The 16,706-nt window shown below is 26.3% G+C and overlaps 1 protein-coding gene across 2 annotated transcripts in view; it reads left to right on the top strand.

Moving 5' to 3' along the window:
- Positions 1-2,493: 2,493 nt before the first annotated feature.
- The window catches only part of LOC112638378 (LIRP-like), a 44,272-nt gene continuing 30,059 nt past the window's right edge, over positions 2,494-16,706 (top strand). Inside the window, exons 1-3 of one of the 2 annotated variants that reach the window (XM_025409961.1) lie at positions 2,494-2,653; positions 3,979-4,186; positions 4,499-5,072. In XM_025409961.1, the coding sequence (XP_025265746.1) occupies positions 3,979-4,186; positions 4,499-4,683 (393 nt within the window). In that variant the 5' untranslated portion in view covers positions 2,494-2,653 and the 3' untranslated portion in view covers positions 4,684-5,072. Of the gene's footprint in view, positions 2,654-3,978; positions 4,187-4,498; positions 5,073-16,706 lie in introns of those variants that run through there. The other variant, XM_025409962.1, reaches the window with a different exon arrangement.

Genomic DNA, 16,706 nt, shown 5'->3' on the forward strand with positions numbered 1-16,706 from the left:
AAGTACTTATTACTTTTTCAAAATATTCATGTGTAAACTTTTATAAATAATTTTATATTTTAAATATTAGAAAACGTTTATTTATAAATAAAATGTTATTGAATTAAATAATTTATAAAATTACATATAAATACATTATTATATTATTTTAATATTACATTGTTCATATAAAATGAGCAATGGCGCCCGCGAACCGCGCGCTTGTGTGTTCTAGTTAGGTAAGTAATATAAAAGTATTTTCGTGCAATAGGCTTAACATTCGTTTCTTTTTCAATGGAACAGCAGTGTTAGCAGACTTTTTTTCCGTAAACAAGATTTTATTCTAAAGAGTTTAATATTATGTAATAAATTTCTGAAAAGAATGTCGAACGTGTCTCATGGGGTTCTTTTTTAGTTCTTAATTGTGGGCATATTTTCTTTTGCTATCGATAAAAAAGTTAAATCGTCAGACGAACAGCTTTCCTTATACAGATTTAATCGCATCGATAAGTCAACTTTCCAAAAATATATTTGAGATAAGAAACTGAATTTATTATGATTATATATTGAATTTATTAAAACTGGATTTATTTCTATTTATTATAACAACGATGCTACCCACATAATAGACATTTATTATCGTATATTATTATAACATATTATCATATAAGTATCATAATCTTATCAAAATAAAATATTCTTCTTTTTTTATTTGTAAGTACCTAATAAAATTATCTCAAAACATTATCTCTCTATTATTGTTATTTTATGTTAATTTTAAAGGTATTTATTTTAATGAGATGACTACCAACGGAATCTCACTTAACTTTACTGTTAGGCGGAAATTATTGAATTTCTTGTACAATCCTGTATCAATATGACACCTATAGTATTAATAAATGAAACAAATCTTCGATTTGATACGCTCTGGACATTTACCCTATCAAGATATTCCTATCTAATGTTTGAGAATTACAGTTTCATCTATTTTCTTCGGGTGCATCATTTCTTGCTGACATCTTCTTAATTCATTTTGCGAAATCTGTTACAGATAAATAATAATAAACCAATTTAATAAATATATAATTTTATGAAAAACATGTATAAAAATATCGAATGCATCAAAACTAATAGTACAATCAAAAAGGATGTAATTCTATATAAAAAATAAGTCGGAAATGCATAATAAATATAGTAAATATAGTAAAATTTTATTATATACAAATTTCTTTTTTAGAAAAACAAATTTGATGTTAAAATAGGTGTGCACATCTTTTCTTTGGTCTTAACGACCTAAATTATATGTTACTTTTACTTATAGTTATATTTCTCTTGTATCAGTTCTGACAGGTTACTTTTGTCGATAATAAAAATTTATCGCGCAATTTAACAGCAAAACAACGCGAATCCATATGCAATCGAAACAATTTAGAGATTTGGGATTTTTCAATTATTTTCTTTCACACATGTATGTACAACTGCGAGAATGGGGAAAATTTTCCTTTGTATGCATTCGCGCTTTGATAGGAAAAGTCGACCATTGGCCGGTATGCACTCGATCGGATATCAGTGCGTATAAGTGTGTTTAGTATCTTTCCGAGTGTTATATTCACGTGTTTATGCATTATTATTTATGGTGTCCGCCGGCAGTACTTTACAGATATTATGAGAAAAGAGAATAATAAGAAAATATTAATAGAAAAGACAAGAATAGAAATGCATCAGTTTTTCGAGAGAAAGTAAACGAGAGAGAGGAAAAAAGATCAAAAGAGAATAGCTCCGCGGTTGAGGAAGAAAAGGGAAAACGTTAAAGATAACCGAGTACTCTTTTCAATTTATAGAATTTTTCGCTATAAAATGCATCTCTTCTTAAGATTGTCGGGGGGATCTATGTAGTTCGGTACTCTACGATCATCGAAGGCGCCAAACGAGAAGCCAATGAACACACGTTATTATCGACACGTATAATTATTGTTTAATCTCAATTTATTTAAGAGAATTTGAAGCAGCGATACAGCCTTATATTTTATTTCATGCGCAAAATTATGCGAATTCAAAGAAATCAATAAATTCCTAAATGATGTAAATTGACAAAATTTTAATATTAAAGAGAAACAAGTGCGAAAAAATAAGTGAGAGAAAAATGCATTAACATAATATATTAAATTTGTGTTCCAAAAAACAATTCATTTCCCGATCTCTTTTTTTCACATTTCATTCACACTTGCGAAAAAACTAATTTTAAACTTATTATTAGCTAGTCTTCTCTTTTTGAAATACCTTACGTAAATGGATTACTGCATTAATAGATTACGAAAAAAAATTTAAGATTAATGAGTTATATCGCGTATGAACTAATTTTCGCCGATAAATTAAACCGATACATTTTTAATTGTTTTGCTCTCACGGCGTATCGACGACGTGCGATCGCGCTTATTATCTTCACAGTAAGATGCCACGAGTTGCCCGCGTTCGCAAAACGTAAACACAATTATTTCCCCCATCCGCGGGTTCATATTTTGAAAGATGTACGACCTTCTTCAGATCGACGAGAACAACTCACCGACGATCACGCAGTTTCTTCCAGACAAAGAATAATTATAGTTGAATTACCGTTCTGAATATTTAAAGAAGATTTCCGGATCAGAGTGCAAAATCTTTAGAAACTCTCAAGGTATGTAAAAGAAATCTTAAAGCAGATATTAGAAATAACGTTCAGAAATTGCCTCATCAACTTTAAAGACAGAATGTTAATTTAGTTTGGAATTTCATTTCAGTATATATATTTAGAGTTTTATGATAAATCGTGAATATAATTAAAGTTTGATCTATCGGAGCAATAATGCTACGAATTGTAAATGTGCGCGTTTTCAGTCGTACTAATCGCGAGGAAAAGATAATTAATATTAGACATAATTCGACATCAATATGCGTCATTTCTTTCAGTTATAGCTTAGTTGAACGCTAATTTCTATCGCTAATTTCGATGCGCCGGAAATAGAAGTGGTTTGTCCTATATTAATTAGCGTTACGCGTGTTCAAAGGAGCAAGCCAATGTGTCTACTGCGGTAATGACCCGGACACGTCTAATGAAACGTTGCTTGCGAATCGATCCCGAATAAATTCCCTCATCAACCTTGAAACATCAAAATAAAAGTGTATTTATGTAAATTGTAGCCTAAAACGATGTAGTTAAAATTAAAAAGTATACCGATATGCAAATTGATATTATATCGAAAGTACATTTAAATTCGATCTTTATTGATATAATGAAAATATTGAGGCACTGAGATAATTATCGCTATTTAGTTGTAAGCTATTGAAAATGAAATTTTGCTTTTTATAAAACAAGCTTCGATATTTGTATAAAGTATATATATATATAAAATTATTCGTTCATTAATTCTAAAGACATTTTAATAGATATTTAATTTTTAAAGCTCAGTTATTAATCTTTCTCAATATCTTTACTAAAAACAAGACTTTATACTTTCAAATCTAACGGAAATACATGCGTACATGTATGTGTATATTTTCGTACAAACTATGAACAATACACGGTATCATTATTGGAAGGTCACATCCTTGAAAAGTCGCGAAATAAATATCGTTAATTCTAACTGAAATATATGAGAATATAATTTTGAATTATTAGATTCGTATTTATTTATATTTTTATATACAGGCCTGTGCATTGTATAAAATATTTTTATTTCTTTTTATTTCTTTAACATACAATCTGCATATAATTATCTGTTTGTCCGAGATAGTGTTTTTGCTGTTCTACTTTTAATTAACACATGCTCATTTATGTTTTATATTCTCTAATTATTTTTCTATTCTTATTTATCTTTCTATCTCCGAAAAAGCTTATTTCCTCTGATATAAATATAATAAATATTTCTCTGATAAATAATATATAATATATTCCTTCCTTTCGGTTTTTAATCTAGTCTCGTGTATGTGTTCGCGTAATTAAATGACAACGGATACTTTCAGATGTCCACGAGCCAATTGAACGTGATTGTCAGCCTAATAATCCCCCTAATGTTGTTTGTACTGGAGGCCAACGCACAACAACCACGACGTTATTGTGGGAAAGAACTCTCGGATGCACTGAATCTAGTCTGTGGTGGGGTTTTTAATACTCCTAAGCCTTATAATAGAGATTATCAGAGCAACGATCCAAATAATAGTTTAGTTCAAGGTAAGCATAAAAGCCAATCAATACGGAAGATATTATTTTTTGGCTTATATACACGAATCCAAACGCCAAAATAGGATAGATAATATATCGGTAATGGATTAATGAGCAAAATTGCCTATTTCTGTAACAATGTTAAATAATATATTTGTTTCCTAAATGTATGCAATGTTTTCTTTTCAGATTTTAATATTTGTAATTATAATTGAAGATGATAGTTTAACCAGCATGATTCATTTATAAATTATTTAATGTACCTCTTATTGTCTGCCAATCTTTTTATTTGTACAGATTGCTACAAAAGTTTTTTTTCAGAAAAAGAGGCCGTTTGTGACCCCTCTCGGAATATGAGTGAGAAAACGTGCTATCAACAAGAAAGAGGATATCAAGACACCAAAAAAAGCAAAGTCGCCAAGAAAGTAGGCGTCGCCGATGAATGCTGCAGTAATAAATGCACATTACAGAACCTGTCCATGTATTGCGCGGAAAGGACTACATAACTGTAGTCCTTAAGCACTTGTCCGGAAATCAGTAATTCTTCGAACTTTGCTTTACCCCTCGATCATCATGCAGCCGAATAAACCCAGACATAAGTGCATATATCCATATACTCATGCACACATACATTACATATTGTATAATATACGTTCGGAAAGTTTACCAGTTGCATCATGACTCATGCTGGGGACTGATAATAACGTTATAATTATGTATTATATTTACGTAAATTTTTGCGAAGAAACTGATTCTCTTGACGTATGATCGTATGCGTGATTCTTTTGTTCGCGATCTCCTTCCGAAAGACGAAAAGGCAGCCAAGAGAAGGCAAAACTTAAAAAAATGAAAGAAATGTAATCTTAAAAAAATGAGATATAAAAACATCAGAATTCTTATGCTCTTCAAATTAATCGTTATAATATTGTTTAATATTAATTATAATAATATTTAAATAAGTATTATTATATTTCTCGAAAATTAAAAATGACTTTTTTGTGAGAATACTTTTATATACTGTAATAATGTGACAATCTATTATGTAGATAAATTGTTATAAAATAATAATTAATAGATATTAATTATTATAAAATAATAATTAATATATATTAATTATTATAAAATAATAATTAATATAAATATTGATTAATATAAAATAATTTAAAAATAAAATCTATTTAATTCGATTTAAGTTTTTTTCGGTTTTTAACTCTCGATATTTATTTAAATATTTTAAAAATTCGAATATGTTTTGAACAATTCTTTCTTCTCTTACTCTGCCTTTTACATCATCATAAATCAATTAAAATTTTTGAAATTTCGGACAATGTATTAGCATTATACGCGGAAAGCAACATTTCAATCAAAATTGTTTTACTTGAATTGTTAATAATTTAATAAATTGATGGTATAATAACTTGAACCACACAGATATTGTTACAAATTTCATTTTTTTCTGTATAAATATAATCCTTTCGTTATAAATGTGTGCAGTTATCAAGAGCTCTGGATTACGATTTCTAAGTAAACTATAATATATATATATATATATATACATATGGATTAATATTATCTATTGAATGTCCACATTAGTAGTGAGAATCTACTTCATAAATCATATCTGTGAGAGTGTTAGAATTAAGGTAAAAGAATATATATATATATATATATATATATATATATATATATTCATTTATCTTTCTGCACTAACATCACGAATAAAGCATAACACATTGTTGATATACTTGCAAAGTAGGATAACATTTCGAAAGTTATTTGCATTCCAAATATCGAATTCAATTCACGAGCAATGCGACATAATTCTAAATGAAGATGCCTATCAAAAGACATGTATTTTGTTATTATAGAAAATCATATTTTTTTATTCGTATAAAGTGTAGTTATACATTGAAAGAATTCATATAAATTTGATTTTCTTAATTAATTATTTTCGGAAATACTAAGTTCTACAAAATTTTATTATTAAATGAATATCGAAATGATAATTTTTTCGAACATGTGCATATATCGATTTACATTAAGATCCACAACACTGTCTTATAATTGTAAGTACATAAAGTATATCGATGTAGACCAACAATAGGTTTTCTCCTTTCCACTTAAATATTATACATTGGAAGCCGTATTCTTCTGTCATCAATAGACATTTCATATGCTTGTTTATTTCGTCAAATCTATTACCGATATACCTGTATTACAATGTTTTACAAATTATAAAATACATTATTCTGATATGTTATCTCCAGAACATATTTGTGATGTATTAATGTACATTGATATGATATACTTTAAATATATATTATATAATATTTTATTTAATTAAATATAAATGGAATAATATTTAAAATATTTAAAGAAAAAATATAAAATACTTGTGATGTCTATAATTTATAAATTAATATAAAAATTGCAAAAGAATCTATAAAAATATGTCTAAAATAAAATATAAAAATATATATAAAAATATATATAAAAATTTAAAATATATACAACTATTTGTGTGTGCTATTTATATATATATGAACATATATACATAGATGCATACACATATATATATATATATATATATATATATATATGTATATATATGTGTATACATACATACAAATATATTAAATATTATACAAACCATAAGATAAAAATAAATAATAAGTTCATAAATGCATTTATATGGCTGCAATAATTTAATATAGCTGTCAAAAATCCCCAAGCGGATTTTGTTATATACTCAGCCACCATAGTGTATCATAAAAGTTTATAGTCAGAATGTACATAATCCATCCAATGGCTTGTTTCGATCTCTTATATATTTTTTATGCATTTCTGGAGTGTGCCTAATTTCTCCAAAGTGTCATCCGCAGCAAGCTTTTTCAAACATGTTCCAAATCTCTAAAAAATAAACATAAACACATAATTTAATACGATCCATGACACAATTTTTCTCTTTCTGTCTCTTTTTTTCTTCCTCTTCTTCATATAAAGTATAATTACATACAACTATTAAATAATTTTAGAAATATTGTTTAAAAAGGCTATTAATTTTTCACAAAATTGCATATATATATATATATATATATATATATATATGCAATTTTGTGGAAAAAAAAAATATATATTATATATATAATTTACACTTAAAATCTAAAAGAATAATTGTACCTTTTGATGATAGAAAGTCGTAGTCACAGATATAACACAGATAAAGATATTAATCTCCATAACGACTGTATTAATATCGGATTGAAATATTATCCTCCATCTAAATAGGGTCACTATATAATAATAGAGATAAACATAAATAAACCAGATTATTATTGAATATAAAGTATTTAAATAAATAATCTACTGAATTCTTGAATTTGATTGTTTTATAGAATAGTCTCTTAAACCCATAATAAAGCCCATAAAGAAGAAAGGACTCATATCTGTTGGATAACAATGGTCATCATTGCTGCATTAAAGTAACACTGACTATCTACCCAAACTTATTTGTTTAACATATTGCAATTGTACTAATTTGTTACATGATAATGAATTTCTAATATGTAGGTATAGTTCTTTATACTTATTTATTTATATTAAAAAATGATCGATTCATTCTAATGAAATTCACTAATAAATCTTTTATATCGCCTATAAACTATTAAAATAATGCTGCTTAATCACTTTTTACATATTTTTCTCTGTATAAAACACATTCAATTTTGCTTATGTCACTGTCATGTGTTTTTATATATCGCAATTTTTCTTATTATATAATATAACATTTTACATATTTCTAATAAAATCGGTAAATATCAAGATAACATCGCTTTCATAAATTCACTCCATTTAACTTGTAATTTACTTGATATGATTAAATATCACGAGAGTAAATAGGAAAAAATATTTAAACATATAAAGATTGGCATTACAATTTGTTTACAGCATCTGTGTTTTATTTTATATAAACTTATTTTTTATATTTGACATAGACAGTAGATAATATCTCATTAAAAAATGAATCCTTAACCACATAATTTTTGAGAAATATAAAGAATTAAATGGTAATAATTTCCAGCTACTTTACTTGCAAAGTAATTGTCTTAAGAAGATGCTTGATTAAGAAATACAATTTTATCATGCTTTTTTTAAGCATATTTATTAATCATAAATTATTTAAAGTTAATTATATTTAATGTATTAAATCATGTACAAATTATTCTTTTGTAATAGAGAGAAAAAAGAGAATAAGAAGAATCAAAAATATACAATTTTTCTTTTTTATTGCTCGTGAAATGGGATAAATATTTATATTATATTACAATGTAAATTATATAAATTTATCGTAATATAAATTAATAACACATTAGCATAATTTATTTATCGCACATTATTATTAAGCTTATGTACTAGAATAAAAAATTTTATAGATTGTCATTTTAACATTAATATTTATTTTATTAATTATATTTTACAATTATTCTAAAATGTTTACAATTCTTGTTTTTATTATTCTTGTTATTTTTAAGTCTATATATTACATAAATATATTTATAAATTTATATTCTTATTTATATTCTTTTATGTGCATATATAACATTTAAAAACATTTATAAATTTTTTAAAGAATCTTGTACACGATATTTATGTTTAATATTATATAGTTACATGATTGGTTTATCAAATAAAGTATTATGCCATGATATATAAGTTTATACAACTAAATGATAGTTAATCTTGATATAATTACATACATAATAATCTTAATATTGAAGGAAAGTGAATCCGTAGGGCTGCCCAAGTGTTCGAGTATTTTTCTAGAGATAAACAGATAGACCATCCGATAAACAGATATACCACCACTTGAGGTACAAGCAGATAGGTCGCCCAGGCATTTTTCGGTCCGCGATACGAGCAGTCTCTGTGTCGTTGCGAGAGCGTAAAGATGTGTGTTAGACAAGCGTCTCTCTTTGTTCGTATTAATATTGTAATTCAACAAATAAATATCAGTTATTTGTCTTAAAAAGTATTCTATTCCATTTCATATCCTGACAACAAAATATCCTACAATATATTATTACAATGTTACTTGATGACATGCCAATTATTGTCTTCTTTAAAAAGAAATTATAACATATTTAAAAAAGACGTACTTTCATTTGTATCATAATAATCACATACATTAAAATCGTCGTGCAAAGCTGAAAGAAAACATGTCAATTAAAAGTTCTGCTGTATATAAAAATAATAATTTATTAAAATGTAATAAATTAAAAATTAAAAATTGAACAAGAGAAGTAGGTATGTAGTGAAAGGATAGTAATATAAAAATTTCGGAAACAACATTAGATCAATTTACAGAATTTTTATTTCCTTAATTTAATAATATAATTTAATTATTTAATATATGGCACAAAAATAAAATAGTGAAAAAAAGTATATGAAAGTGAACCTTTCGAAGGAAGTCAAAGCCAAAATAGAAGAGACCCATTCCAGTAAATTTTAACGGATGTTGTATTGCATGCAAAGTAAACTGATTAATCTGTAGATAAATAATCATAATTTTAATTTTATCTCATTTATTTTTTATAAATTGCTTACCTCTTTCCAAACGTCAGCGTATTGGATAATATTTGTTAGTTGATGAAATATTCTATCAATTCTTCTAGCCTAAAATTTCGAATTTAATATTATGGAATATACATTTAACATATTATATTAATTTAATATATATTTTATTGAGGTTTGCATAGTTTTACCTTAACTTTAACACATTCGCAAATATAATTTAATATATAAAGTCTCATTACATCTATCGAGATCAAACTGCATAAAACAAACCAGTCATAGAATGAAATCTCTCGATATTCCATTACAAATATATTTAAAACAAAACACGTGACTGTTACGTTTGTAATATAAGATACTATTGAAAAAGTCATTTGCATTCCGAATATTAAGTTAAATTCGCGAGCAATGCGGCATAATTCTAAATGAAGATGCTGTTAAGAAACATATTTATTATACAAATAAGCATAAGAATTATTTTCACATGTTATAAAAACTTATAAAAAATTTTTATTGTTGATAATCTTTATAAATATTGCGTTATATTTTATAAATGTAGAGTTTATATTTTATTTTAATTAATATTAGATTTTAATTAACATTAGATGGATCAAAACATGGCATTTTTACATTAGGGTCCACAATGTTCGCTTATAATCATCAGTGCAAATAACATATTGAAGAGTAATTATAGGTTTTTTCCATTTATACTTCGGTACGTGCTTCTCGTTCGATAGATATTGCATATGCTCGTTTACTTTGTCAAATCTAGTACCAATATACCTACGTCATATAATAAATATCTCATTAATTTTTAATTTTCAATAAATCTTTTAATTTTTAATTTTATGTCTAGAAACATTATATATGTATTGTAAATATTGTAAAAAGATTATATATTAATTTAAAAGGATTTTTTTTAAGTTTTTATTAAAGATAATAAAAAATATAAAAAATATCATTTTTTAATAATGAAATAAAATTTTGCAAGAGAAAGAGAGAGAGAGAGAGCGAGAGAGAGCGCGAGAGAGAGAAAGAGACTAACAGACTTTATGTAGATATAAAATGTGTCTAAATAAAAATACAAGATATCTATTAGTTTGATTATATATATGCTTATACGTAATATTGTATATGAATATATATAAATACCAACCATAAAACAAAAATAAATAATAAATCTATGAATGCATTAATTTGCGAACAATAATTTAGTATGCAAGATAGAAAAAATGTCCAGGTAATTTCTATTTCATTCAGCTGCCATAGTATATTCAAAAAGTTCACAATGAGAGTCCATACAATCCATCCAATTACTAATTGTTTCGAATACATATGCATCTTTCGATAAGTTTGCGGAGTGCCCAATTGTTCCAAAGTATCATTTATTGTAGCAAGCCTTTTCATGCACATTGCGAATTTCTAAAACAATTTAGGACATTTAGACAACGTTTTAAAATGTATCTATAAATGTGTATCATTTTTCCATATTATACAAAACATAATTATTATTACAATACATTATTATGCACAAATATTTAAAAAACCTTGAAAATTATAGTTTTAAAAGAATTTTTGAAAGATTATTGCATATTAAAACTTTAAATTATCATTTAATGTAATTGATATTTATATGTCTAATATATAGATAAATTTAATTATTATTATTTTATATAATAAAAATGTATGTGTACTAAAAATATGCTCTCTTCTACCTCTTGATAATAGATACTCATAATTGCAGATACAATAGAAATGTTGTAACTAATGACAGAAATCAAATCTGTTATGTATGGATATAATATCTTGGATGTCACTATGTAGTTATAAACACAAGCATGGACGGTTAAAATTATTAAAGAATATAAAATACTTAAGTATTTAGTCCATGGAATCTTAGATGATAATTGTTTCATAGGATAGAAGTTTAATCCCGTAATGAAGTATATAATTCAAAAAGGACGCAAAGCTTGTTGAATAGTAGTTACCATGATCGTCGAGTATTACAAACTAACGTAAAAAAAAATTTAATTAAAAAAACCTGTAAAACACCTGCTATTTTAGCCATAAATTTTTTATAATAAAATGGTGTGAATTTAATATTTTGAGGTATAAGTGGTACATGTTAATTTAATTGGGACTTTTTTATAGGATGCCGGTTACACTTTATACGGATCGAACATCTTCAAGAATATCTTTGACGAATATGATCCTGTATTCCAATCGCGCTACAAGGTAACTAACTACAAAAATTGCATGGAACATGTCAAAAATTCGTCGACCGCTGTATGTATCGGAGATTGCTACCATTTATACTGCGGAATCAAGAATCAAGGTCTTATTAAATCAAAAATGTTGCGTCCGATAATGCGATCCGTGTGCCATCCGTGAGAATTGGCCACTGTATAATCGCGCCAACGATATTATGCATCAGATGATGCAGGTTGGCTTGATTAAGAAAGTTCAAGATGAATTTTTCTTGGAAATCAAACGTGAAGAGGAGAAACATATCGCTTTAACGAAGAAAAGCTTCAATGTAATGTCACTAAAGCAGCTAACGTTCAGTTTTTATATTCTTGGATTTGGATACGCTTGTGCCATTATAATCTTTGTGTTGGAGTTGGCAATCGGTAGCTCTGTTCCCGTATGTTAAAACAGGAAAATGGTTGTGAAGAAAGAAAAGATGACGAGAAAGAAAAATAAATCTGGAACGAATAGTGAACTTTTGATATTAACATTAAAATCCGACTTGCAATTTAAAAGATTGTATAAATGACAAATATTCTCATTGTCAGTGAAGAAACAATGCATATCTAAATCATGGACATCAACCAAAAACAAAAATCAAAAACGATATATGTCAAAACAATAACTTATTCTTCACAGTTCAAGAGAATTAGCAGAATATTTATGTTAAAGTCACAGGATAACTGGACTTCTTAAATCAAAAAAAGAAGAGGGAGAACTAAACCAATTAATTTGTTTTTATGCTAATGTATGTTATGAATACAATAATTAACAATAATAAAAATAAATAGAAGAAAAAACTCATAGGTAATTGTATCTCATTAAACGATAATTTGATCTCTTGGTGCGATATGTTCATTCACATGTATATTCTTCGACTTTTTTGCTTCCTTAATCCTGCTTATTATTAGTCTTCCCAATTCTCCATTTATCCTTCTTCGTCTCCATGTTCATCTATCATTAAATGATTCGTTAAGAATGTCATCAGTGGATTAAATGGATAATTAGTCGGTGTGTGTAAATCTATGCTTTGTGTATGTATCCATATATTTATACGTCTATAAATCTGTACACGTATATGTGATCGTAGGACGATCCATTGTCCGATTCCCGGTAAAGTGACGAATCGTGTTCTTTGCTTTTATTTATTGGATCAAAGCTTTTCAAGGAATCAATTTTCGATTCCACGACGAAATGCCAAATTGATTTTCGATCTGTTTAGAAGCATACATGTTGGTTATATAAAGCAAAAATGGAATATAAGAACTTTTTGACAGAAACAAGAGAGTATACACGTATCAAATTATTCTCGTATTCACTCGTATATTTATTATTTCCGCAGTGACGCAATTTGCATTCGTTCGACAATTATTTCTTAAATATATTATTTATTAAATATAAATATAATATATTAATTATATTAAATAAAAATATATTATTAAATATATTATTTATTAAATATATTATCCGTACTGTTATTATCCATGTGTCGTGTTAAGTTGATTTAAAATTTAATCTCAAATCATCAAATAAAAACCATAGCACATCGCCGCTAATCTTCACGAGCCATTCAGCATTTCAGCCAACCATCAGAGCCATTGCAGATTTTCCATCGAACTCCCAAAACAATCACCTTTCCGAACACAATCAAGCAAATTATTTTTATCAATTATTTTTTATCAATTTTCTTTTCCTTTATACTTCTTCTCTTCTGACACATGTCCTATGAGAAATAATCCCTTACTTAATTGGATATCCATATCTATGCACAAAAATACACACAAATCCTATCTCGAATAATAAGGATTAATTTAATTTTTTAAAAAGAGATTATTGAGTGGATATAGAGATTGTAGACAGTATAAAATTGATGCGTCTTTGATGTTTTCTGGCTTGTCAGTTCGTTCGACCCGAGGTGTCCGCACATACTCTCGGGAAGTGATCGTTACTCTCTTTCTTCGGCCCATCCCTCCTCGGGCTTGGACATAACGATATCTTATACGATGTTATCATTTGTCACTATGACAAGATAATATCTCGTTTCTGTATGTGTATAATTTAGCGGGCGTAACATTTATATGTAATTATATACACGGTAGAAAACATTTTGTATTTTCGTTAAAATTTTTTCGTGTAAAAATTTTTGTGTTAAATTTTTAACATACTCTTATGTTAATGTAACATATTATCGTTGCGTTATTTTGACATTTCTGCGTTGAGTTAATATTTACCGTTTCTAAGAGTTAAAACAACACAATTAATATGTAAATGCACGAATTTTTGATGAAATATGTTATATATTAAAATGAACAGATAAGTTGTGTTATTTTTTCCTTCTATAAGTTTCCATTTGTTAAATCGACATATCTATTCTGTTATTTATTATAAAAATGTAAGAATAACATTTTCTTTTAATTAAATTTAACATTATACATATGTTAATTTAACTTAATATAAATAAAACTTATAAATATAACTTATAAATATGTTAATTATTTAAATAAACTTTATTTCCAGTTAAAGTTTAAGTGTTACACTTTTTTGTGTTAATTATTAATATACATATTACTTGTGTTATTTATTTACATACTTGTCTTCTGTTAAATTAACATTAAAATTAGACTCGATAAATTGGGACATGTGAAATATGTTAAAAACACAAAATTTTTTACGGTATATTTGATTTATTCAAATATTTAATAACATCGATATAATAATTTGACATTGATAACATTAACATTTGGATTTAATATTATATTTGATTTAATACACATATATTTTTAAGTTTTAAAATAAAATATAACATGTTAAGGTTTATATTTCGTTAACTATTTATTCGGCGAGAATAACGTATCTTCTCATAGTCTTACTGACTGCCGTTGTCGCAACAATGTTTTTAATTTTTAATATTAAAACTTGAGTCTGTGTGGAGATTTCAAATTTTAGGAGATTTGGTAAGATTTTTTACTAATGATTTATTATATATAATCGTAACGGTTCGTCATATTTTTTGCAATTTTTCTTTTACTATTTAGTCATTCTTTTATAATTTTGTATGTAATTTTCTGCATGTAATTGTTACTAGAAACCAAGTTGTCACACAACACACGTTGGCTTCCTATTCGAGATGCAATCACCATATTTTGAATTTTAACACTTCGTGACTGAAGAGATGCAAGTAAGCATCGAAACGTCTCACTTTTAGTTGTTCTCTTAATAAATGCGACTTATTGACATTCGTCTATTTTTTTTATTTTTAACTAACCTATCATCCGCAGTTTAGCTCGTATTAGACTGATTATTGTATCTATTATTGTTTTTTTTAAATGTTAAAATTTCTTAAACGTCAATAATTATGCAATTTCTTTAATATTTGTGAAGATAATTTAAATTTCACTTTTAAAACACTTTTATTTTTAAAACATGTTATATTTATTTTTACAACGTTTTTAAAATAAATTCAACTTAATGAAAATAATTTAAATTTACCCCTAAGATTATTGGAATTTTAAAAGAAAGAATGAATTTTACTTAATAGCCCTAACAACCCTATTATTAAAGGATTCTAATAATTTTAGTAGCTCTAACAATCCTACTTACAGAATTCTAATGATCTTAAGAGCCCTAACAATCCTAATATTAATAGAAGAATTGTAATTTTATTTAATAGCCTTAACAACCCTACTTTCTGATTAACTAAAATTATTTGAGATTTGAGGAATCTATCTCTAATCATCACCTCACCTAATTATCTGTATATTTTAATCACGTGCCTTAACCGCGTGCCCTAATTGCATACCCTAACCATACTCTTCAGGCCAGTTGAACCTACCTTTCATTGATCCTGGCCACTTTCTTTCTCGATCTCTAATCAGAGATCAAAGAAGGAGATAATTACTCCTTTTTTTGCTGGATAATTACCGGCAAAAGAGCGTGAAATATTTACGCTCATTTAATAACGATCGTTCGATTTTACGATCGTTCGTTAAATATTAAATATAACTTTATTTTAACTGAAATAAAGCCAAATTACTACAAATTTCTATACATTATATTTTATAATAAAATATAAAATTAATATGTATATTTAACATATTACAAGTTATTTAATTAATTAATCATTTGGCTTTATATTAAGTTAAAGTAAAGTTTAAAAACAATATCTACAAATAAATTCTACGATGGATGAGCTATAAGCAATTAGAAAATAAGTGCGTATTATAAAAATAAATTGGCATCAAAAATTGATAAAATTAATAATTGTTAATGGGTATCCTTTATTTAATAAATTAGACAAAATCTTTACAAAAGAATCCTTTCTTGATTTCTTCTCCTTTTAATTAATATTTCAATATATTTTCGCAATAGATGTAAAGCATAAGTTCAAAAGAATTTATTAAAATTATTTAATTTAATTAATTTAATGTAATTATTTAATTTAATTTGTTTAATTTAATCCATTCTAGCTCATCCATTTTAAGACAACGGATTTAGCTACAATCTACAATCTACATTTACATCTCTATCTGAAATCTCTACGAATCCGTTATCTTAAAGTTAAATAAAAGTTTTTCTTCTCACTCACCGTCACTGATGCGCAACAGCGGAGTTGTTGATACCGAAGCTAGTTGTCTGAAACATATACAAATATAAAATTCATTTATAATAATGTCCACAAAATGCAATTAATATATTAAAAAATTTTTATCTC

The sequence above is a fragment of the Camponotus floridanus genome, unplaced genomic scaffold (assembly GCF_003227725.1).
Source record: "Camponotus floridanus strain SB8 unplaced genomic scaffold, Cflo_v7.5 scaffold298, whole genome shotgun sequence".
Taxonomy (NCBI): domain Eukaryota; kingdom Metazoa; phylum Arthropoda; class Insecta; order Hymenoptera; family Formicidae; genus Camponotus; species Camponotus floridanus.